The 25,404-nt window shown below is 41.7% G+C and overlaps 1 protein-coding gene across 7 annotated transcripts in view; it reads left to right on the top strand.

Moving 5' to 3' along the window:
• The window catches only part of MIPOL1 (mirror-image polydactyly 1), a 298,337-nt gene that overhangs the window by 43,513 nt on the left and 229,420 nt on the right, over positions 1–25,404 (top strand). For 5 of the 7 annotated variants that reach the window (XM_045014790.1, XM_045014789.1, XM_045014791.1 and 2 more), the window contains exons 2-3: positions 2,792–2,868; positions 17,380–17,459. In XM_045014790.1, coding sequence (XP_044870725.1) covers positions 17,441–17,459 — 19 coding nt within the window. In that variant the 5' untranslated portion in view covers positions 2,792–2,868; positions 17,380–17,440. The remainder of the gene's footprint in view (positions 1–2,791; positions 2,869–17,379; positions 17,460–25,404) is intronic. The other 2 variants (XM_045014792.1, XM_045014793.1) reach the window with 1 other exon arrangement.

Genomic DNA, 25,404 nt, shown 5'->3' with positions numbered 1-25,404 from the left:
AGCCCAATAATTGCTATTGAAGCTTTACAGATCTGCAGACAAACGTATGCTTTCATTTACACCAGTGCACTCCTATTGGCTTCAGTGAGTGAGAAGTAGCGTGTAAGCAGGGGAAGAATTTGGCACTTAAGTCTCTGGATTTTTTTTTCCTCAAGCATTTAGTTTAGAATATGATGTCCAAGTTAATTCTCCTCACAAAGCCAGTCCAGTTCAGAGGTAGTGTCTTTTTTTATTTGCCTGCTCCTCATTCTCTCTATAGATTTCTAATGATTGATTTAACTCTGGTGTGGCTGGCCTCTATAAGTGTAGTAGGCAGGGGGCGGCTCTAGGCATTTTGCCGCCCCAAGCACGGCAGGCAGGCTGCCTTCGGTGGCTTGCCTGTGGAGGGTCCGCTGGTCCCGCGACTTCGGCGGACCTCCCACAGACGGCAACCGGCAGAGCGCCCCCCGTGGCTTGCCGCCCCAAGCACGCGCTTGGCGTGCTGGGGCCTGGAGCCGCCCCTGGTAGTATGCCACACAGGGCCGGTGCAAGGATGTTTCATGCCCTAGGTGAAACTTCCACCTTGCGCCTGAAGCGCCCCCCCCCCCCCACGGAAGCTCCCCACTTCCGCCCTGAGACGCCTCCCCTGCGGCAGCTCCCCACCTTCCGCCCTGAGGCACCCCCCCCCGCCACAGCTCACCCTTGCTCTGCCTCCACCCCGAGCACACCGTCGCTTAGGCGCTGCAAGCCTGGGAGGCGGGAGAAGTGAAGCAGCCACGGTGTGCTCGGGGAGGAGGCTGGGCAGGGGTGAGCTGGGGCGAGGAGTTCCCCTGCGTGCCGCCCCCCCCTTACTTGCTGCAGGCGGCCCTCCCTGCACTCCCCTGCCCCAGCTCCCTCCGCCTAAATGCCGGCGGCGACCGGGGTGGCCGAAGATCTGGCCGCCGCGGTCACTGCCGAAGAAAATGCCGCCCCCCAAATCCTAGCGCCCTAAGCAACCGCCTAGGTCGCCTAAATGGTTGCACTGGCCCTAATGCCACAGAAATGGAGAGAATCAGCCATTCTGGATTTGTCAACTGCACATCCAACAGTTTATGATAAAAAAGGAAATGCATTCTTATTTGGAATACTACCTGTCAGGCACATGAGAAATACCGTTGTGCTGATTGTAAGGGATGCAAAAGGATTTCCAACTTTTCTGTTCTATGTCTAGAATGGATTGAGTACATGTAACAGGACTGTATGTGTTTACAGTTAGTGGCAATATAGTTAGGGTTGCCAACTTTCTACTCACACAAAATCAAACACCCTTGCCACACCCACCCCTCCTCTGAAGCCCCACCCCTGCCCACCCCTTCTCCAAGGCCCCACCCCCGCTCACTACATCCTTCCTTCCTCTGTCCCTCACTCGCCCCACCCTCACTCGCTCATTTTCACTGGGCTGGGGCAGGAGGTTGGGGTGTGGGAGGGGGTGCGGGCTCTGGCTGGGGGTGCGGGCTCTGGGGTTGGGGCCAGAAATGAGGAGTGCAGGGTGTGGGAGGGGGCTCCAGGCTGGGGGGTGGAGCTGAGGGGTTTGGAGAATGGGAGGGGGCTCTGGGCTGAGGCAGGGAGTTGGGGTGTCGGAGGGGGAATGGGCCCTGGGCTGGCTGAAACAATAGCTTTGAGAATTTTCAACTACCCATCTTCATCTCAAGGGGTGTTTTGCATTGAAGCCTAATGATGGCCATTTAGATGCTAAAATGGACTATTTCATGCTTGATCAAAGCAGGTTATGACTTCAGCAGTGGTTTTCCACACTGCCCTGGCATGGATGATTTGGGGGTTTATCCAAGCTCAGATGCCAGGAAGCTCTTTGGGCAAATACTTAGCCAGATTGGAAATGTGGAGAATGGAGATGATGAGGCCTAGCAGGAAAAATATACTTGAGGGGGAAAGTATAGGGAGAGAGAAGATGGAATTTAAAGTAGGGGGAAAGCGTGAAAGGAAACAGCACAGACACCTCTTTCAAAACCTCAGGACAGTGCTTGTTTGTTTGTTTTTTTGTCGGGGCGGGATGCAAGGGTGAGGACATGAAGGGTGTGGAGCACAAGCATGTACAGATGTTTTCATGGCGCGGTCTGGAACCGAACCAGCTGCAACTCGTGCAGCCGGCTCACGGTAAAAGGGTGGGATGGCCTGTCTGGTCTACGGGGCAGGGACCCGATGAAAAGGTCTGGAGGGCCTGGGGTGGAGGGTGGGCAGGGCGTGCCCTCTCACAGGACCCGGTTGAGGAAGACCCAACCAGTGGGCGGTAAAGTGGCCCTCACCTCCTGAAGTATGCGCCGGGGAGTACAAGGTCTGGAGAGCCCCATGCGCTGAGCGAGCATCAGAGGATCCAGCCAGTCTCCCTGGTCGTAGTCCAGGAGGTCTCCGACTCTGGTTTGGAGGCAGGGGGAGAGAGGAGCAAAGAACAGAAGACAAAGTGAAAAAAAGAAACGAAATAGGAAACAAAAGGAAATTCAGGAAAAGGAGGGCAGAACATATCGACAGAAGGGGATTAATAAATAAAGGTGCAAATGGAGTTTGTTATGGGGGGTTAGAGGGCAGGAAGGAGACAGAGCAAGTTTATTGTGTATAGGATGTTTTTAAAAAATGCTTCTCCCACCCCACCTAAAAAAATCCTACTAGGGCACTGATTTTAATATATCAATAAAATAGTAAAACAGTTCTACTGTATGTAAATGAAAACTTGAGTCTGGTGTTTTTTATTATGTGTTTGATATGTATGTGAAGTAATTATTATAATTGTTTCTTATAATCTTTTTCTTTTGAACAGTAGGGACTTTTCATACCAGCTGTCTTCAGAGATTGATCTGAACTTGCTTTGGGTGCTTATAGACTTTTGATTTTCTGGTAAGTTTTGTTGGTTCTATGGAAATATAAGCCTTTTGTGGAGGAGTGTGTCACTTCATCAAAACTTGGCTTCCACGTGAATACAAAAAAACAAAACAAAACAGACTGTTTGTTCCCTGGGGAAACTATTCTATAAGCTAACTTTTGTTTTTATATGCTGTACCCTCCTAGATTAAGTGATTTAGTTTAGCTTGGCCTGGGGCAAAACGTTTCAGGATATTTTAGAAGATCCTGGTATCTAATTAACCCTATGAAAATAGTCCTAAATTTCAAAGTTTACTTCCTTATCAGTAGAGCATACAATCTTCCCTCTGCTGTACGGCTCCCTGCCTGCACCCGCTAATGTGTCAATGGTAACTGTCACTTACATCCAGTGTACAGGACAAATATTGGCTTGGAACTATTCCAAATGTATAGTGGCCTGATGAGGCAGTTTGTTGGGTTTTTTTAAGTCTGTGTAAATTTTTCCTTTACTGTCCTATATCTAGACATATCTACAAGATCTTTCCAACATGGCAAGTAGCAAAACTGTGGCCGGTGAAAGCACACTGAACCTTTGCTTTTATGGGTGGATGGTGTGAAAAATGAGGAGTTCTAGGTAAGGGAGCACGTAAGGAGGGAGTGCTATCCACCTTAGCATCAGATACTGCCACCTTTTCACAGGCCCATGGAAAGCTCTCCAAGAGGAATTGATCAGTCTCTGCAGTTTGGGAGAAAGCAGAGCTGAGGGGAGGATGGTCATTCAAGCTCTGTAGCAGCCCCCCTACCCTAGTCTACAGAACTTTTGCTGGTAAGATAGTGCTAACTCTATCAGCATTAACTTACACCCAGTCCCCTGGGGGTGATTCAGGGGACAGCAGTAGCAGCTATCAGGAGGAGTCTCTACTCCAAGGCTGTTCAGAAACTATGCTGCCAAGGAACAAGAGTGAGGCTTGAAGGGACCATAGGTGGGAAAGGGCTTGAGGTCTGCATTGCTCAGAATTGCACTGTCTGTCTACACTGCAATTAGACTCTAGTTAAACAGCCCTGCAGTCCAAGCCTTGCGAGCCCCAGTCAGCTGGCAGTAGGTGAGCTGCGGGTGTCTAATTGTAGTGTAGACATACACACAGTGTCTACATTTTAAGTGTCCTGCTGCCTAGTGGAATTCACAAACCTAAGTTAGGCGTCCAGGCTCCCTAAACAATGCCTAGGGGAGAGTTAGATGCCTAAGAATGGGATTCACAAAAGCCAGCATGCTGACTTGGGAGCCACCTAAGCTAGCCAGGAGAAGATGCTGAAGGGAGGAGTGCAGCCTAGCCCTTGCCTCTGAAAGGGACTTAGGTGCCCAAGTTTGGGCCAGAAGGAAGTGTCCATCTCCACCTGAGAGTTCACCACTGTGAATCCCTCCTGGAATTTGGTGCCTAATCCAGGTCAGTTCTTTTCCAAGAAAAAATGAGAAGGTGGAGGTGCCCCCTCCTTATCACCTGAAAACCAGTGGATGAAGCACTCACCCAGGATGTAGGAGACCTGGGTTCAAATCCCCCCCTCTGCCTGATGCAGAGGAGGGATTTGAACTTGGGTCTTCTTCTCAGGAGAATGCCCTAATCACTGTGCTGTGGGATATGGTGGGGTGGGTTTCACTGTGTCTTGTGTTGAAGCTGTTCCACTGTGTAGAAATACTTAAATATTCCTTGGGCCAAAGAGAGAGAGTGACTCTATAGCCCAGTGGTTAGAGCACTCACCTGGGAGGTGGAAGACTAACTTCAGATCCCTGCTCTACATCAAGCAGACAGGGAATTTGAATCCAGCTCTCACACATCGTGGGTGAGTGCTCTAATCACTGGGCTAAAAGTCATAAGGGCACCACTACCACCTCTTCTTCTTCCATGGGTTTGGGCATGCTACCTATGCATACCTATGCAACTGGGCCCCGAAGGCAAGATAAGTGGAGAATTCCTGATTTGTGAATCCTACTGGGGCTTAAGCATGAGTTAAGTGCTGAGCTACTGGTCAGTGTCAGGACTTAGTGGCTATGTGCATGCCCAGATGCCAACATTTAGGCACCTCAGGACCCTCTAATGGTGGAAGCTTAGGCACCTTAGGCTAGGTGGAGTTAGGCAACAACTGAGCAGGAATTTTTCAATGCCAGTTGTGGCTAATTGTTGGACTTAGGCATCTAAGTTCCCCTTGTGAAACTCGTCCTACACCTCAATGTGGATGGTACTAGCATTGCTTAAATCCCCAGAAATCTGATGAGTTTAGGGACAGAATTCCAGCCCCTTCCAACGTAAAATCTGCATTCCTCTTAGCCCTTCTTCACCAAGCGAAAAATGCACTGGAAACTATATGAGTGCCAGCCCAGTTTCCTGTCACTTAAACAGGAGTTGTTTGCCTGAAAGACAATAAAGCCATGGAGCAGTGGCTGAAGATGAAAAGGTGTTTGTAATATGTGGTTATCAAGCTAAATATGGACTGCACAAATTAAATAAACTTTGTATTTTGCCCTTTTTATGCAAATATCTTCTTCCATCTAGTGTTGCCATGTGATCCATGTTTTCATGGCCAATTTGTAGTTCTAATGTTGACCTATATCCATTTTTTTCTTTTAAGTACAAACTGCTTAGAATTTCACACCTCTGAAGAATGTTGGCATCTATTAGTTTTCTACTATTGCATGTTTTAACCAGATCTACTCAACTGTCGATGGTATGTTCCTAGAGCATACAGCCACTACGTGGCTCTGGGAAGAAGGATATAGGAGTTTGAGGCGCAAGTGGTGTTCTCGTCTATCCTCCCTGTGGCAGGAAAAGGCCAGGGTAGAGACCGTCGAATCGTGGAAATCAACGAATGGCTACGCAGATGGTGTCGGAGAGAAGGGTTTGGATTCTTTGACCATGGGATGGTCTTCCAAGAAGAAGGATTGCTAGGCAGAGACGGGCTCCACCTCACGAAGAGAGGGAAGAGCATCTTTGCAAGCAGGCTGGCTAACCTAGTGAGGAGGGCTTTAAACTAGGTTCACCGGGGGAAGGAGACCAAAGCCCCGAGGTAAGTGGGGAAGTGGGATTCCGGGAGGAAGCACAAGCAGGAGACTGCAAGAGGGGAGGACACCTGTCTCAGACCGAGAAAGCGGGACAATCAGCGAGTTATCTTAAGAGTCTATACACAAATGCAAGAAGCCTGGGGAACAAGCAGGGAGAACTAGAAGTCCTGGCACAGTCAGGGAATTATGATGTAATTGGAATAACAGAGACTTGGTGGGATAACTCACATGATTGCAGTACTGTCATGGATGGATATAAACTGTTCAGGAAGGATAGGCAGGGCAGAAAAGGTGGGGGAGTTGCGTTGTATGCAAGAGAGCAGTATGACTGCTCAGAGCTCTGGTATGAAACTGCAGAAAAACCTGAGAGTCTCTGGATTAAATTTAGAAGTATGAACAACAAGGGTAATGTCGTGGTGGGAGTCTGCTACAGACCACCGGACCAGGGGGATGAGGTGGACGAGGCTTTCTTCCAGCAACTAACAGAAGTTGCTAGATCACAGGCCCTGGTTCTCATGGGTGACTTTAATCACCCCGATATCTGCTGGGAGAGCAATACAGCAGTGCACAGGCAATCCAGGAAGTTTCTGGAAAGTGTAGGGGACAATTTCCTGGTGCAAGTGCTGGAGGAACCAACTAGGGGAAAAGCTCTTCTTGACCTGCTGCTCACAAACAGGGAAGAAATAGTAGAGGAAGCAATAGTGGATGGGAACCTGGGAGGCAGTGACTATGAGATGGTCGAGTTCAGGATCCTGACACAAGGAAGAAAGGAGAGCAGTAGAACAGAGACCCTGGACTTCAGAAAAGCAGACTTCGACTCCCTCAGGGAACTGATGGGGAAGGTCCCCTGGGAGAATAACATGACGGGGAAAGGAGTCGAGGAAAGCTGGCTGTATTTTAAAGAAACCTAATTGAGGTTGCAGGAACAAACCATCCCGATGTGTAGGAAGAAAAGTAAATATGGCAGGCGACCAGCTTGGCTCAACAGTGAAATCCTTGCTCGTCTTAAACACAAAAAACCAGCTTATAAGAAGTGGAAGATTGGACAAATAACCAGGGAGGAGTATAAAAGTATTGCTCAGGCATGCAGGAATGAAATTAGGAAGGCCAAATCACACTTGGAGTTGCAGCTAGCCGAAGATGTTAGGAGTAACAAATAGGGTTTATTCAGGTATGTTAGCAACAAGAAGAAAGTCAGGGAAAGTGTGGGCCCCTTGCTGAATGAGGGAGGGAACCTAGTGACAGAGGATGTGGAGAAAGCTAGTGTACTCAATGCTTTTTTTGCCTCTGTCTTCACAGACAAGGTCAGCTCCCAGACAGCTGCACTCTGCAGCACGGTATGGGGAGGAGGTGACCAGCTCTCTGTGGGGAAAGTAGTAGTTCGGGACTATTTAGAAAAGCTGGACGAGCACAAGTCCATGGGGCCGGATGCGCTGCATCCGAGGGTGCTAAAGGAGTTGGCCGATGAGATTGCAGAGCCATTGGCAATTATCTTTGAAAAATCATGGCGATTGGGTGAGGTCCCGGATGACTGGAAAAAGGCTAATTCAGTGCCCATCTTTAAAAAAGGGAAGAAGGAAGATCCAGGGAACTACAGGCCAGTCAGTCTCACCTCAGTCCCTGGAAAAATCATGGAACAGTCCTCAAGGAATCAATTCTGAACCACTTAAAGGAGGGGAAAGTGATCAGGAACAGTCAGCATGGATTCACCAAGGGCAAGTCATGCCTGACTAATCTAATTGCCTTCTATGATGAGATAACCGGCTCTGTGGATGAGGGGAAAGCAGTGGATGTGCTATTTCTGGACTTTAGCAAAGCTTTTGATACAGTCTCCCACAGTATTCTTGCCAGCAAGTTAAATAAGTATGGGCTAGATGAATGGACGGTAAGGTGGATAGAAAACTGGCTAAATGGTCGGGCTCAACGGGTAGTGATCAATGGTTCCATGTCTAGTTGGCAGCCGGTATCAAGTGGAGTGCCCCAAGGGTCGGTGCTGGGGCCGGTTTTCTTCAATATCTTCATTAACGATCTGGAGGATGGTGTGGACTGCACCCTTAGCAAGTTTGCAGATGACACTAAACTGGGAGGAGTGGTTGATACACTGGAGGGTAGGGCTAGGATACAGAGGGACCTAGACAAATTAGAGGATTGGGCCAAAAGAAATATGATGAGGTTCAACAAGGACAAGTGCAGAGTCCTGCACTTAGGACGGAAGAATCCCATGCACTGCTACAGACTAGGGACCGAATGGCTGGGCAGCAGTTCTGCAGAAAAGGACCTAGGGGCTACGGTGGACGAAAAGCTGAATATGAGTCAACAATGTGCCCTTGTTGCCAAGAAGGCTAATGTCATTTTGGGTTGTATAAGTAGAGGCATTTCCAGCAGATCGAGGGATGTGATCATTCCCCTCTACTCAGCACTGGTGAGGCCTCATTTGGAGTACTGTGTTCAGTTTTGGGCCCCACACTACAAGAAGGATGTGGATAAATTGGAGAGAGTCCAGCGGAGGGCAACAAAAATGATTAGGGGGCTGGAGCACATGACTTATGAGGAGAGGCTGAGGGAACTGGGATTGTTTAGTCTGCAGAAGAGAAGAATGAGGGGGGATTTGATAGCTGCTTTCAACTACCTGAAAGGGGGTTCCAAAGAGGATGGATCTAGACTGTTCTCAGTGGTAGAAGATGACAGAACAAGGAGTAATGGTCTCAAGTTGCAGAGGGGGAGGTTTAGGTTGGATATTAGGAAAAACTTTTTCACTAGTAGAGTGGTGAAGAACTGGAATGGGTTACCTAGGAAGGTGGTGGAATCTCCTTCCTTAGTGGTTTTTAAGGTCAGGCTTGACAAAGCCCTGGCTGGGATGATTTAGTTGGGTTTGGTCCTGCTTTGAGCAGGGGGTTGGACTAGATGACCTCCTGAGGTCCCTTCCAACCCTGAGATTCTATGATTCTATGATTTCTATCAAAGATGTAATCCCAAGAGAACGTTTGTGTAGAAACAGCAGAATTTTACCTAGTGCAGGAGTGGGTAACCTTTTTTCTATCAGGGGCCACAGACTCACATCAAAAATCAGTCATGGGCTAGACAGCCCTGTGGTGGGGGTGGGGGTGAGGGGGTGGGGAGGAGGCTTGGGACTTCCCCTAGGCTCCAGGTAGGGCCAGAAATGACGAGTTCAGGGTGTGGGAGGGGGCTCTGGGCTGGGGCAGGGGAGTGGAGTGTGGGAGGGGACTCTGGGCTGGAGCCAAGGGGTTTGGAGTGTGGGACAGGCTCAGGGCTGGTGTAGGGAGTTGGGGTGCAGGAGGAAGTTTGGGGTGCAGGTTCTGGGAGGGAGTTTGGGTGCACGAGGGGGCTCAGGGCTAAGGGCACAGGGTGTGGGCTCTGGGAGGGAGTTAGGGTGCGGGAGGGAGTTCTGACCTGGGGTAGGGGGTTCGGGGTATGGGCTTCGGCCGGGCGGCAGTTACCTCAGGCAGCGCCAGGTCAGCAGTGCAGCAGGGCTCAGGGAGGCTCCCTGCCTGCCCTGGCTCTGGGCTGCTCTCAGAAGCAGCCACCATGTCTGGCCGCTAGGCAGAGGGGTCAGGGGCTCTGCACAGTGTGTGCTGCCCATGCCCACAGTTCCCCTTGGCCACAGTCAAGGGGAGCTGCGGAGCTTGGGGCAGGGGCAGTGTGCAGAGCTTCCCTGATCGTCCCTCCACCTAGAGGACTCAGGGACATGCCGGTTGCTTCCGGGAGCTATGCAGAGCTGACCATACTTTTAATGACCTGGCAACCCCAGCTTCTCCTGCAGCGGGATGAGCTGGCACTTGCGGCTCCAGCCCTGTGCGGGGGGAGGCGGGACGCCAAGGCTCGGGGATTCTTGCCCATGGTGCAGAGACTTGCCGTGGGCCAGATGAAATGAAGCAGCAGGCCGGATCCAGCCTGTGTGCTGTAGATTCTCCCGTAGATTTCTCTGACCTAGTGTAATGAACAATCTCTGGTCACGTATATAGAGGGAATATTTTTCAGCTAGCTAAGTATACATAACATTAGGAGTACAGTTCACAGCCTTTTGGCTCCAAACACACTCTACTTGTTCAGATAATGGAGCGATTCTACTAGTTCATTTTAGAAAAAGGATAAAGACTTGATGTAAGTCAAAGCCTTTTAAGATGACTTGAGAATCACTAGAATGAGTCCAAGGTCCTCTTTCTTGCTTCATGGGCTGGCATGGGAAGGCAGCTAGACTTGGCTGGAGGGATGGAGCACTTATGTTGCTGTCTGGAGTCAACTGGTAACCACAGTAGGATAAGTTTTGGTGAGCTTTGAGTGAAATCCTATTCAGCCTTACTCTGTCAAGGAAGGTAATATGACATGAGGCCACTCTCTGTATGTAATTTCAGACTTTTCATTACACGAGGAATGTTATGTCACTTGTGAAAGGAGTTGGAGCCCACTGTCAAGGAGAGAGGAGGAAAGGAGCACTCTGTAGAGAAACTTGTCCTTTCCCAAAATAGCTAATTGAAATAGTTATTCAAGAGAGCACTGTTAGACTGTCTGCCTTTGTCATTTGGGAAGGGGACATTGGGTTTTCCTGTGGTAGAGATGGAAGCTGCAAGTGAATGCCCATTTGCACTTTTTCTACAACTCACTCCATGCTTCCATGCCACCTCTTGCACATGTAATACACTTCCAGAGTTAATCCATCAGTGAATCCATCCACACTCTCCTTCAAACCACTCCTCAAGACCATAGGTGCTGCCGCACCTCCTGGCTTGAAGTGATTTCTGTCATAGACAGGGTTTGCAGATTGGTTCAATGGCTCTCCTCACCACCATTATACAAATTGTTCCAGCACCCCTGTTCAAGACCCACATCTGGTGTGACAGCTAAAAGAAAATCAGACAAATAACGACAGGCTGAGCAGCACTTGCAGGACAGCGAATATATATATATAAGAAACAACTCAAACAAACAAAACCACAGTTCGGGACCATAAATATGTGCACATAAGATCACATGGTGACTTGGCTCACCTGTAGCTTGTTTCAAGGTAGACGCTAAGCTCTTCAAGATAAGGACCATGTTTTATTGTGGGTTTGTACGGTATCTGGCACAGTGGGGCCCTGATCCTGATTGGGTGTTTGGATGTTACTGCCATATGAACAGTAGTAAGAAGAGTGGACTTAATACACTTCAAAGAGAGAAGCAGAATCTGGTATAGAAAATGTTTAAAGAAAATTATTTGTTGTGGGGTTGTTGTTTTTTTAATCTTAAGCAATAGCACAAATCTGTGGTATCCAAAGTGTGGTCAATGGAGCACTTGCTGTGGGTGTGTGGAGAGCTGGCTGGTCACAAGGTCCTGCCTCCAGCTCCTCCTTTATTAACGTGGCTAAATCACAGTCAAGGTAGTAATAGATAAATTACAGGCTTTCCGAATATTTTCCTTATAAATGATTGCTGTGGTTGCCCTGGGGTGCTATTCCATTCTGAATGGCAGAGGAGGTGTCCATGAGACACACTCTCTTAAAACCTTGTTTACATATAAGGTTTAAGAACCCCTGGCATGCATCTTTCAGAAGTGGTCAGTTTGGTTTATGTAAATGGGTTTTGTCAAATTGCTTGGTCAGCTCACACACATCCTAAATGAATTTGACTGTATTCCTTCTAGTAAAGGAGAGTAGAACAACTGTGCAGAAATCAGTAGATCATACACCTCTCCCATTTCCCTTCACGCACCAACTTCCACTCAAAACAGTGCTTTGCAGGGTATTGGTGGTTCATCAAAGTGCATTCTAAGGGCTAGTCTACACTTACGAGCCGGGTCGACGCAGTGAGTTCGACTTCTCGGAGTTCGAACTATCGCGTCTAATCTGGACGCGATAGTTCGAACTCCGGAAGCGCCGCGGTCGACTCCGGTACTCCACCACTGCAAAAGGCGGTGGCGGAGTCGACCTTGGAGCCGCGGACTTTGATTCCGCGGCGTCTGGACGGGTGAGTAGTTCAAACTAGGGTACTTCGAATTCAGCTACGCTATTCACGTAGCTGAATTTGCGTACCCTAGTTCGACCCCGCTTCTTAGTGTGGACCAGCCCTAAGAGTTCAGTGCCCAATATGTAATTATGTAATGGTACATGAAGAGACCAGGCCTAACCTTATACTAATACTGCCAAAAACATATATCTCTACTAAGTGAACTAAAAGAGTACTCTGCTAATTCAGACAGGAGGGAAAACAGATAAGGAACCAGCTCAATCATTTAACAAGTCTGCAAAGCACCTGGCATGTTGTGGGCACCGAACCAATAAAAATGCATACTACAGTGAAGGCAGCGATACACATACAGTGTATGCAGGCTGTAGAAAATCCTCATTAGCTGGAGAATTAATTTGTTCACACATTGTAGAAAGTGACTGAAGTCTAAAAATAAATCATCCTCAGAAGTTATTTACTCTGAAAGTTTAAACGTTTTAAAATATTCCTTCTAACATATAACTTCTTCTGATAATGAGTGAATTAAATGATCTTGGTGATTAATAAAAACAATAATTAAGACCCTGTTCTTGCAATGGAATCCATCTAAACAAACATTTATACCTAGGACTAAAGATTGCAGGGGTCCCTTTGCAGGATTGGGCCCTAACTGAATGAGGTAAAGTGATGCTTCTATTTCATATTGCATGATGAAAATAAAGTAACTTTTTGTACTGGCTATAACACAGGACAGTTTGTTCCAAATTTTCAATCTGATGTCTGACAAAATTGTACAGAACCTCTAGTGCATGTGCATAAGTCAGAGTTGCCCATGCATGTAGCTAAGGATTTGTTAGTTGAGAGCACGTGTGTACTTTAGTGTGACCCTGTTAGAAAACTTAGGCCATTTTTGCATAAGGACAGAAGTACACCAGGTAAATGTTAATGTTAATGTTTAGTTAAATTTGGGTGTCTGATATAAATATGGTTTTATATGTATTAAAAAGATTAAAATCATTGTACTTAAGCTGTAATAAATACTCTGTGTGCATGTATTTCGTATTTAAACTAACATAACCAAAGATCCATCAATAGTTATTTTCCTTTAGGGAAACTTTAGAAATCCTTTTTGCAACTCTAAAACTCATACACATGAGTTAAGACTATATTGTCTGTTGTTTAAGGTGAATGTAAGGACAGACATTAGTATTTTATAATAGATTCTTAATCCTTTGTTCTGGAAAGTGTTGAAGTTTTCATTAGAGTTAAAATATGTTGCATGTTTACAGAAAGGTCCACATATTAAGATTTCAGGCTCTCCGTTTTAATTATTTGAATCATTAGAACATCTAATTTTTGCTTAAGAATACGCACATGTACCATTAAATCTGTTTTTTAAGATTTTTTTCCAGTTTAATATCTGAATCCAAATTCATAAAGAGTTGGAAAAATGAGATGTCTGAGCTATAGGATTCACAGGGATTTCATATGAAGCCTATTTAATCAGGATAACACTGTTATTAATATTCATAAAGTCAGCTGGAACACAAATGACAGACTACGGGGCCTAAAAATTTTTACTTGGTGAATTTATTAAAAGCAGCTTAAAAAATTAATGGAATTTAAGTAAAGTTGGCAAAAATGAAAATCTTATGTTAGCAGAAAAGAATCTTTATTAGAACTTTCTTTAAGACCATCTTGCATTGATATCTTTGACAGATTTCATCGGTACTTAAAGAAGAAAGATGCATGAATGGTCATTTAAAAGGATTTAAACACATTGGCACATTAATTTTTACATGAATAATAAGTAGTTTCCAAAAGCAATTAACTTACAGTGTACAAGATTTGAATAGAAAAATAAGACTGTGACATCAAAGGGCAAAGCAAATGTGCTGTACATTTTAAACTTGGAAATGTGACTTCTTAAAATAATTTGATTTATTTCATCTTGACAATGAGTGTATTGTCTGCAGATATTTGTCCATGGCCTCTGCTTGTTTTTAAATGTGTAAAGATCAATAACATAAACTTATTTTGCTCGCAGGCAGTCTCCTGAGCAAGGAACTATTCAATGTCTTAAAGAGCAATAATCATGTTTGTGAATGTACTTTTTGTAAGTTCAGTGTTTGTGGAAATGACCATATACAGGACATTTGCAAAGACCGCTTACATATTCTTTGTACACTTTACTAGAAAGCAATATGTAAAGACAGGTTAGGGCTGGAACTAATTTAAAAACTGGGAAGTTATTAGTACATTTATATTCAGGTACATAAGTAACTTTTCACTTAAATTTGCAAAGACTTATTTTTGCACAGTTATTGGATGTGGCATGCCACAGTTATAGTCAATTCATAGTTTTCCTTGCTAAATGTCCTGGTTAGTTGCTGATGTGTACAGGACGGAAGCTGTAATAGATTGTGGAATAAGGAAAGAGCATTTTAAATCAAACTTGAATTGTGTAATTGAAATATGTTGTTTTGTGGCCTTAATTTCCTCTTACTATTTTTAGAATTTTATTTAACCTTTTCCCCAGTGGTATATGGTCACCTTCTTCTTGCCTTAGACCCATCTATATGGGATCAATGCTCTTTGAGTCCTTCTTCATTCCAGTCTGTCGTGCAGCAGTTCCTTGGAAACTCTGCAGCTAATCAAATCCTTTTGTGTGACATCCATCCATCTAGTTTTGTGTCTTCAAACCCTTCTCTTACCCTTCACTTCTAAGTTTAACACCCTGTTTCCTATCTATTGTTTCTTAAATTTTCATTTATTTTGATTATCACCTTCATTAGGTTAACCAGAAGATTGTTTTCTTAATCAAAGCACTCAGTAATGCCTGTGGTAATAGATCTGTTACAAAACTTTTATTTCATTTTAAAAGAGAATTTAAGTAGAACACTGCATTGCAATTCTTTAGTGATTCATTCAGAAAGAAACTTTTATGACCATGCCCAACTTCTTGTTGATTTGTATGAGTTAATCAGTGCTGTCAGAATGGTAGCATTGTAATTAGTTTTGTTACTCAATGTTACTTAAATACCTCATGGAAACATATGCTGTCTTGCTTGCAAATATTACATATAAGCTACGTTTTATTGTGGATTTTTTTAAGAATAAGCCTGGACACTTACTTAGCAAAACTGAATAGTGAGATATTTTGAAAAGTAATATTTTGTTGATAGCAGAGGGGGAAAAAACAAATAAAAAAAACCAACTGCCTGAAAAAATCGTATTAGTTGACTTTTACCAGTAAGTCACTCAACATAGTTTGATCACCATAGTTTACTTTCTCTCTGTGTAAAACAAAACTGTTTCTATAGATTAATTATGGGTGTTTGTGTAACGTATGAGAGAAGCTACAACCTCTAAAAGTTATGCCATTCTCCAAGTTATGGCATTGATTATTCAGTAGATTTATTATTCACTATTATCTCCAGGAGAGGGCAGCCTTTTCCTACAACAGGTACATAAAAGACCATGCCCTGCTTAGACTGTCAATGTTTCTTGTAATTACTCCCAGTATATTTGTTGCTTGCTTATGAATTAACTTGCATTTATGGAACTAAATCATTCCAATCATTTAATTACACCTGAGGAGCTGAACTATAATTGCTTGCTTCCAGCTAGGATCTGATATGGCTTGAGCAGTATTAATTTGATGTTTACTTTTCTGAGTGCTAAAAGCATTAAAATGATTGTGCAATGGGATTACATTTTACTAATTGCTGGCATTCATTAGCTGGGTAAATCGCGAGGAAGAATGACTGTACATTGTACAGGGATAAAATTATGGTTTTAAATAGTATATTACTAGGCGCATTAAAGCTCTAAGACATGTTTTAAAATACTCTGGAGGTTATTAAAGACTGTATTTTCTTCATGTCTTGCTATATGAATATCTTATTAAAATACTGCAATTATTATGAATCTTTTTGTGCAATATGTAGGGAAATGGCTTCATTGACTGAAACATATTTCTTTGATATTAATAACCTTCTATATTTTCACCTAATCCAAAAGTAAATGAGGAACTTAGAAAAAGGTTGCCAACTCCAAATCAGCACAGTTATACAGAATCAAAAAAGAAGAAGCGTACAGCTTCATTTGAGGACTTTTGTAAGGCACTCACTGTTCTAGGTATGCAGTAAAGTTATCTTTTCTTTCACTCTCAAGAAGCATGCACATCAAATAAACACTTGTGCTGCTTTCGTCATGTACACTTACACTTAGGACAAATATGAGCTAGAGATACTACTAATTCCTGAATGTTTACTGTAAATGTTAGTCTCAATAAATCTTATCAGTGGTCTTCAGAATTAATTTTTTATAATCTCAACTTAAAAATGACAGGCCCTTCAGTTTTTGATGTAGCATAGAAGGAAAACTCGCCTGCTCCTCCCCTCCCCCCCCCCCCCGCGCTTCTTCACTAGTAAGGGGGGAAGGAGGGAAGAGAAACCTTTATCTTGGTATCATTTACTGGGTTTTATACATTCACTTTTAAGATTGTTCACACTACATCAGATTTATTTGCAGATATGGTAATTCCCTGTGCATTTTCATTAGCCCATACATTACCTTTTCACACTGTGTTTAGACAAATGCAGAATACAATATCCTGTTTATTTTTGGGTGTTTCACCAACACCTGTGCTTGAAGGGTAAAAAATTGCTGTTGCTATAGATAATTTTAAAAACGATGCTAGAGTAAATATTAAAGTTTATGGTAAACTTAGATGTTAAACAAAAAGCAACGCTCACAAATAAAGTGTATGGTGAAATGTATGGTGAAATGTTTAAGATAATATGCTGTATGTAAAAATGAAATAAAATGTTTTATTGAGAGAGTCTTAAATTTCCATCATATTAAATAGTTCATGAAAATCTAAAGAAATAAAAACAAGACAGTAAGTTTACCATAAATTGTAATTAAACATTGTCATGACTATTTGAAAAGTTTAGTTTTATATTACAGTATATAATATGGAAAAGGAAATATATATAAAGTGCAGTTTTTTTATTATAGAGGTTTGAATTGTCTTCTTAAATACAAGCTTAAAGTACAAGTTGAAAAGGTGCATGGTTATTTTGTGTGTTTCTCATGAAATTCACAAAGACAAGCATATTATAAACAGCTCAAGGACTCAATTCCGCAAGTACTTACTACCACGAGTAGCACTTGCCACAGTGGTGAACAATGCCTTTGCCTTCAATGGAACTTCTTGCTGTAGTAAATGCTGCACTTGGTAGCATGTGTTTGCAAGATCAGGACTTGAAGAAGAAGGCAAACTAATAAATACTTCAACAAAGGCATTAAACGCATCAGAAAGCTGAATAAACCATTATATAAACTAAATGTGTGAAGAAAAAAATCTTTTACTGAGAAACGTAGCTTAGCATTAACTGTTAAAATACACAGAGTTTATTGTCCTACTATAAATATTTTTTAAATCATTTGTCTTGTAAATTCTCTGTCAAATAAAGGGTAGGTATAGGTGTGTTCTAATATATTGTTTCAAGTTTATTTATCTAGCGTTGGCTTTATTTTAGCTCTGCAATCTTGGAGCAAAAACCAGAGTGAGTGCCAGATCAAACAAGTTCAGAAGTACAAATGGAGGACTGGTCAAAAGGTAAGGACTTTTAAGGTGTTAATGCGTAACCCCAGGTGGTGTACCAGTGCTAGGTACTGACTGGAATGTATTTGTTCTTGCCGATATATTGAAGTGACTTTTTTTTTCCAATAATTTTGCTTTGCCTCTTGGAAACATTTGGGGTGAAAGAAAAGCAGCTGCAAGATTACGTCTTTTAAAATCGAATTTTAAAACTTCCATGAAAGAAAAAATGTGTAAATTTTCAACCAATGTAGTTTTTTGTAGATTACTGTAGCTTTTCTGTGTTTTGCAATGTTAAGGGACTTCAGTTAAACTCTCAGTTGTGATATTCAGCATTATTATGACTTATGTGTATTACTGTAGTGCTAAGGAGTCCTAGTCATGGACTGGGACCTCATTGTGCTAGGCTCTGTGCAAACACAGAACAAAAAGAGAGCCCTCGCCCCCAAAGTGCCATTACTTTCTAACTTAGTTTTTTCACGAATGTAATAAAAAAAAGTTTAGCTTAAAATTAAGAGTCATGGTATTTTTTCTGTTATTCAGACCCTCATTTTGGTGGGAATCAAAATCTTGTTATTAATATTAAATAATTTCTTAATATTACCTTAGTTCAAATCACATGACAGTGTAGCATTTGATCCAACAATGTGCGGTGTCACCTCTGTTGACTTCAGTGGGGGTTTGAGGGCACTTGCCACCTTGTTAGGGGTTGGGGCTCTTAGAATATGTTTACACTGTATCTGTGAGGTGTGAGTCCCAGCATAGATAGCCAGACTTGCAATAGTTCAGCTTAAATTAGCATGCTAAAAATATCAGGGTGTATGTTGCTGCATTGGCAGGGGCTTGGGCTCACCAACCAAGCTTGGACCCAAGGGGTTGGACAGTCTTGGAGTCCAGGGGCTAGCACAAGCCACTGCCATTGTCTCAACGTCCACACAGCTATTTCTAGCATGTTAGTTCTAGCTGAGGTAGTGCAAGTCTTCCAGCTGCAACGTTGACATCCTGATTGGGTTGGGGAAAAGTCATCTTATATTGGAAAGAACCAAAGGAGTTCTCAGGTATGTCTTTTCAGTGGTGACACAGAGAGTTCTGTGGGAGGGGGTATCTCATGGGGGAACTGCATGAGAATTAAGTGTCTAAGGTGGTATCACATGAATGGGCTAGATCCTTTGTAGGAATAGAATGCCTAAGGAGTCTGTCTAATGGAGAGATGGTAAGTCATGAGGTGGCCCATATATCTTGAAGAAAGGAAAGGATGTGGGAGGTAGAACCCAAGTGTCTCATGGAAGAAAGGTGCTCACAGGGAAATGACCATTACTATGGGCATAGAGATAGGGTTGGGAAGAGTGGGGCAGAGAAGAATCAGGCCGCTAATGGCCTCAACCACAAAGACCTCTGCTGTGGCAGCCCCTAGTGGCACCTCATGTATCTGTGACCCAAATTTTCACCTCCTCACTGTTTCTCCAAAGAGAATAAATTTCAAATATGCCATAAAACCAGTCTTGCTTTGCAAGGCAAGGCAGAGAAAGCATTGTTTTTCTTTTGGGGGAGGGGACTTGCTTCTTACTGGTTTGGAGATTCATAATTTTCTAGGAGTGATACTGTATGTAAAAACAAATCTACAGGCATATTTTAATCCCCATAATGTAGAATGCCTGCTGAGGTAGCTGAAAAATATTTCTGAACCAAATACTTACAAAATATTCTCAGTGCAGTAGCTAAGTGGAAAACTGGAGAATTGGTCTTTCACTATACTATGTTTTCAATTTTATGTAGCTAATTCAAATGTAGTACCTTTAGACCTTTAGGGGTCAGCATACCCTAAGAAAGGTTCAAAAGGTTAACTGTTCCAAAGGAGCTAACAATGAGTACCTTAAATTCACTGTGCATTAAACATTTCCTGTCAAATTTCAAGAAATGGTATTAATTTCATAGCTTACAGAATCTTTAAAAAAACTGCTGGCTATTTAATAAGTTCCATTTATTTGAAATCACTTCTGATGAAAGGATTTCAAAGTTTTATATTGCTTAGGAAAGGACATTCTTTCATGCAAATGTTTATGTATTTGTGGGGCCAATAAAAGATATTATCTAATTTTATGAAATATTGAAGATGAAAGCATGCATAGCATAACATAGAATTAAGTTGTAATTAGTAATTTACAAATCGTATGATTCTTACTCACTTGTATCCATAGGAAAGTTAAGAAAGAGGTACTTGCTATTAACAGTGTTAATAGTTTTTATGTTGTGATTTACTGAGCTCTGTTGGGCATACAGAGCTCCTTGTCATCACTTTGGTTTAAATTGAAAAACAATATTATTTCAAACAAATAACGCCCTGAAACTGTTTTCCAGTAGTAAGAGCCTAGGTACTTTACCAGTGTAATTGGTCTGGTTGCCATCTTGGTAACAGGTAAAGGCCTTTTATGTAACCAAGGTGAACATCTGATTTTTTTGGATGACCCACTACATCCAAAATGACTTCAGGTGTTCTTCCTGAATAATTAAAGTAGTAACTTGCCATTATTTGTGTCCCTCAATACTCCATGCTGTCCTCTTAGCTGTTTTACCTTCCTGCATTGAATACTATACTGCCTCCAATATTCCCCTCCACATAGGTTGCTTCTAGAAACAGATCCTAATGACTATTTCTGATTCAGAACCTGTTTTACAACATAAGCAAATACCATTAGGCATGGCTGAGGTTAAATTCATGTGGTCAGAAGAAACTCAACCAAACAAAGAGATTGGAAAGATAAGTTATTACCTCTGGAGAAATGGCAGTTTTAATAATTACATGGTACATTGGGTAATTTGTTTATGTATTCCAGAAAATAAAACATTTCAGAGAAAGCAGTTTAAGAAGGACACTGTATTTTAAATTTGTTTTGGAATTCAGTCAGTCTTTGAAACCTCCAGACTATTTGGATTATAAATATCTTCATGAATTGAAGACATGCTTTTGCCTCTGTTCGTACGTATTACAAAGGGTTAAAAACTAGTCTGTGTGTAAGGATTACCATTTTGGTCTTGGGTCTAATTTAAATTTACTGTTTATGTCCACAGGACCTCGTTTTTAATAGGGGGATAGTGGTTTCTCACATATTTCTCTCAAGTATTCTTAGATGGAATGGTTTAGGATCATTGGCAGCTGGCCAGTGAAAACTGTTTCATTTCCAGATGAAGCCCGAAAGCATAGGACTAAGGTCTATTCTAAAAAGAAATTTAATCTGACAAATGCATGTATAAAGTTTGCATGAAAATTAAAAAGTTGTAAATTGGAATGTAAAACTTTTATCTGGTGATGGCCTAAATGTGTGGCAAAGCACCAAAATATGGAGAACACACAAATATAAATAAATAAATAAATAAAAGCAGATGAGGCGGCTTGGAACAGCATTGGCTCCTTTTAGGTATATAGGTTTCTATGAACTAAACTTCAAGATTCAACATTTTTATACCAATTCACAGGAAATAGCAGGATTTGGAAAAATGGCAGGTAAATTTACTTGGAGGTAAATTTGTGTTTGAACTGAGTAATGTCCAATGTGAAGGGCTATATTTGAAAGGTGTGCTTGAAGGGCTCAGGGGATGTTTCATTGCTAACTACAAATATGTTCGCATTTGTTATACTTTGTGAAGTTGTGATCTTTTTGTCTCTGTTGTGATTTTGTGTGTGAATTTATTTGTTTTAAGGAAAGGAGGGGGATAACCCTTCCTGGATATGTAAGAGAAATTTTGATCTCTTAACCAAAAATGACAAGAGATATTCTGTCACTGACTCCAAACTGGAGAAAATTATCATGACAATCTGCTTGCTGTGCATCTAGAATTACTAACTTTGTATAAGTAGGTAACTTAATTTGTCCTTTTTTTTGTTGCTTTTAAAAGTGGCAAAGTGGTTTGTTCACTTAACGGGCCAAATACTTACAAAGCTTGTGGTTTTTGCTTTTGTTTTTTAGTTTGGATTTTTTTTTTTTTAGATTACATTTTATTATTGGAAGAAATGAATTTCAAAGATACATAGGCACAAATAGTCACCAGACCAAATCCTTTTGCCCCATATGATTACACAGTTAAAAAAAAAATAGTATGAGATTCAAGTCACCAGCATTGTGTTAATCAAACAACCCTGGAGTTTAAATTCTTTAAGGGAAGGAATTGTCTTTTGTGTGTGTACAGTATTCAGCATAATGAGGGCCCAATCCCTGATTTGAATGTGTCAGTGCTACTATAAAGTAAATAATAACTCCCTCATTTATTTTATTTGTGAGAGTGCCCAAAAAGTATCCAAAGTTTTCACTGCTGTTTTCTATAACTCAGATTCTGATTATTTGTATTTAAAACTTTATTTTAAAACAAATTATGATCCCAGCTGGAATCGTGCATGCCCAGTTTCTTTCTGGAGAAGGAGTTATTAGCACAAAGTCTATAAGTCCTGAAAATAGGAGTTTTTAATCAACACCTTCAACCATAGTTATATAAGTATCACAGAATAAGATCAGTAATATAGTTCCCTCTCATATTACGTGTTGGGGTAGATTGTATAGTGAGCTAATGAACCAGTGTTTCAAAAGATCAGGTGTCAAATTCTAGTGTGGTGACAATTAAAATGAATACACTGGTTTCATCTTAGTTCTTAGAGGACATTTGTCTGCTTCAGAAAAAGCACTTTAATTTGTACCAAATTTAGCATGCATGTCGCTGACTGTTGAGAGGCCCACAGTTTAATCAGGTTGTGATGATGTAGGTTGGATTTCAGTTGCATTGGCATAGCAGCATGTGGAAATTGCCATAGAATTTACTGTGTGCTATGCTGATTCTAACTTACTGTCATGTTCAAGAATTTTCCCCTTCACCCCCAGAAAAAACAGAAGCAGGATGGGGGGAAGTAATAAACATGTGGGCCAGATTATCATAGTTAGATATATACAGTTCCTCAGATATATTTGTGTGTGCCTGGTTTATGTATTTAAATACTTAGTGTTCATGTACAGCTGCCTTGTGTGTGCACATATGTTATATCTGTGTATTTGCTTCATGTATTTGTACATGCATGGGAGTTATACACATGTTGGTTAGGTACATGAAAATTTTAGTACCTAGCTTTGAAAATCTGGCTCTTTTTCCTTATGTCAGCAAAATTATGATATATATTTCAGTATATTTATAAATATGTTGTTCCATTTTATAGCATATTGAAAATGTATTAAGAAATGAAACCTCTTTAGAAATATATATCGTGTATTTACTGCATGTACTTCACTTGCAAATTACTTCCATTAGTTATCAACAATCCCAGATAAATTCATTGTAATTGATATGTACAGCTGCACACATTTGGAATGTAGACGTAAAATGGGATAGAAAGTTAGCCAAGACACATTTGTTGTTGATGTTTTTATTAAAAGCAAACAAACAAAACCCTCCATTTCCATGAAAGATATAGACCATGTTAGTAAGGAGCCCTGTCTGATTGTGGTGATTTTGTAGCATAAAGATTTTGCTATGAATTCTTTCTTTCTAAATGGAATGAAATGTAACATGAAGTCCTGATGTAACACGGAAAAGAAATACTAAGCCATTGAGGGAAGTCTGTGCTATTCTCCTTATGTTTCTGAAACTCCCATTGCATTAGTTACATATATAGTTAGCTGTAAATTGTCCAACAGACTGAATGTGGGTCTGGAAGCCAGGAACTGTCCCACATCTGCTATTGATTTGTAGAGTCACCTTGATCTAGTCTCTTAACTTCTCTGTGTCTGTTCCCCTCTCTGTAAAATGAGGATAGCACAAATCTCTAAGTTGGCCATGCAATTACAGGGACTTCTGTGTGGTTGGAGTCTTTGCTGTTTGGGATGGTGAGCTTCTGCTCCACTGCCACTTAGCACTTTAGCCTTCTAACTTCCTCAGTGAAGTTCTGGGGGTAAGACACAGCTGTAAAACTGCTTCTCACCTCCAGCCAATGCCCTAATTGGCTCAAGAGTTGACTGGGTACAGACTTGAGGTGATGCTTCTTTCTCCAAAGGACACAGTGCTGCTGCAGCTGTTGTGGGGATGTGGTGACTGATGCCACTCACTCCAAGAGTACAGTGGTTGTGTGGGGACAGAGTGGAACCACACTCAACATGCTTGGCTCAGTTCTTCTCCCTTCAAATGCTGCAGCAGGAGAAACCACAGCTGTTTCCTCCTCTCCTTCTGCCTTCAGGTAAGGGAAACCCACTCTAATGCTTACATCAAGATAAAGGGACCCCCCAAAGAGCGAGCACAGGGAGAGCAGGATAAGCAGCTTGATGTCTGAAGCAGAAGAGGCACAAGGGTCAAGAGAAAACATTACAGGTGGAGGGGGTAGAAACAATGTGGCAACAGTGGACATAAGGAGGGTGGTGTACCAGTGCTAGGTACTGACTGGAATGTATTTGTTCTTGCTGATATATTGAAGTGACTTTTTTTTTCCAATAATTTTGCTTTGCCTCTTGGAAACATTTGGGGTGAAAGAAAAGCAGCTGCAAGATTACGTCTTTTAAAATCGAAAATTGTGGGGGGGAGTCATTTTGTTCTCTTTGATTGTTAGACTTCGAGCCACACTAAATGACTGTCTGACTGAACTCACATATCTGATCTGCCCTCCAAAAACAACCTTCCGTCCCCCTTCAGCCACTCAGTCCCCACCCCTTAACTTTAAATCACTAAATTGGAAACTGTTTGCATGTGTGTTGGATGGAGCATGGGGGCTGTAAGAGTCTCCCTAACTGCTCCTCACCAAACACAAAGTTAAAACTTTGCAACATGTAGCGAACTCTCAGAGCAATGTTGTGAAGATTGTTGTTAATGATTATAACCTGAATTGAAAACTCAGTGCTTTATAAGTACTGCACATTTATTATTTGGTTAAAGGGTGGAGTGAATGCACCCCTTAAAATATTTCACTTTGTATCATTTTGGTCTTTAAAATTGGGGGTACCGCTAACTTTAAAAAGACTTTTAAATGTGCGTTCACGGTAATGGCAGTTATTACCACAGACATCTTTTATACTATACCTCAGAATCAGCTTTAGATGAACTATCACAGGTACAAGAAAAATTGGTTGTTTCCTTCTTTTGAAACCTTCATTGCTAGTATTTTATTATCAACTAGTATGAAGCTTAAATCCAGAACAGGCCTGCATTAGCACAGGTAAGATGAGCAAAGACATAACAAAAAATTTCATTAAAAAACAGCCTTTGTTCTCTGGGGAGTGCATTTGAGACTAGTGTCAGAGACTTCACCTGCATCTTTAATAGGCCATTTGCTCTGAATGATTTTTATTGGCATTTTATTGCCAAAAGTGACCTTTCCATTCTTTTTTTTTTTAATTAAAAGAAATCTTTAAAGGAAAAATCATTTAAAGAGGAGTTTGTTTTTGTTTTGTTCAGAATTCTAAGTACAATAGAACTTTAATTATCCAAATGTGATGGGGAATGTTGAATATATTGGTTAATACAGAGAATTTTCAGTGTACTTAATGACCCTGCTGTAGATAAAAGGGAATTGTGAATAATCAAGATTTAGCTAATTGAGTTGGTCATATATAAATTGTAATTGTCTGGTATCATAGTAACAGCAGGAAAATGAGATGGGAAGGTTTACTTTATCCCATTTATGTTTTCAGTTGTTCTAGAAAACATAAATATTGGTGTGCATGAATAAAACTCTGCCAGTCACTGTGTTTGGAAATTATGTAATAACTCCGTATAGTCTGTAATGATATCCTGAAACCCTGTATTTAAACTAACCTGAATTACAATGAGAGATAAACAGAATATTTACCCATCCCTTATGAGCTGCTGCTGATATGTAAATTTATTCTTCTACTTTGCACAAATATACTTTTGAGCTACTGCTTAAACACTTCAAGGTCCTTAGCCAAACAGTTTTAATGATGCCTCCAATATTATGAAAGTGTGACATTTGATGAAT

The sequence above is a fragment of the Mauremys mutica genome, chromosome 4 (genome assembly GCF_020497125.1).
Source record: "Mauremys mutica isolate MM-2020 ecotype Southern chromosome 4, ASM2049712v1, whole genome shotgun sequence".
Classification (NCBI taxonomy): domain Eukaryota; kingdom Metazoa; phylum Chordata; order Testudines; family Geoemydidae; genus Mauremys; species Mauremys mutica.
The sequence above is the reverse complement of the archived record's forward strand: the minus strand, read 5'-3'. Positions and strand labels throughout refer to the sequence as shown.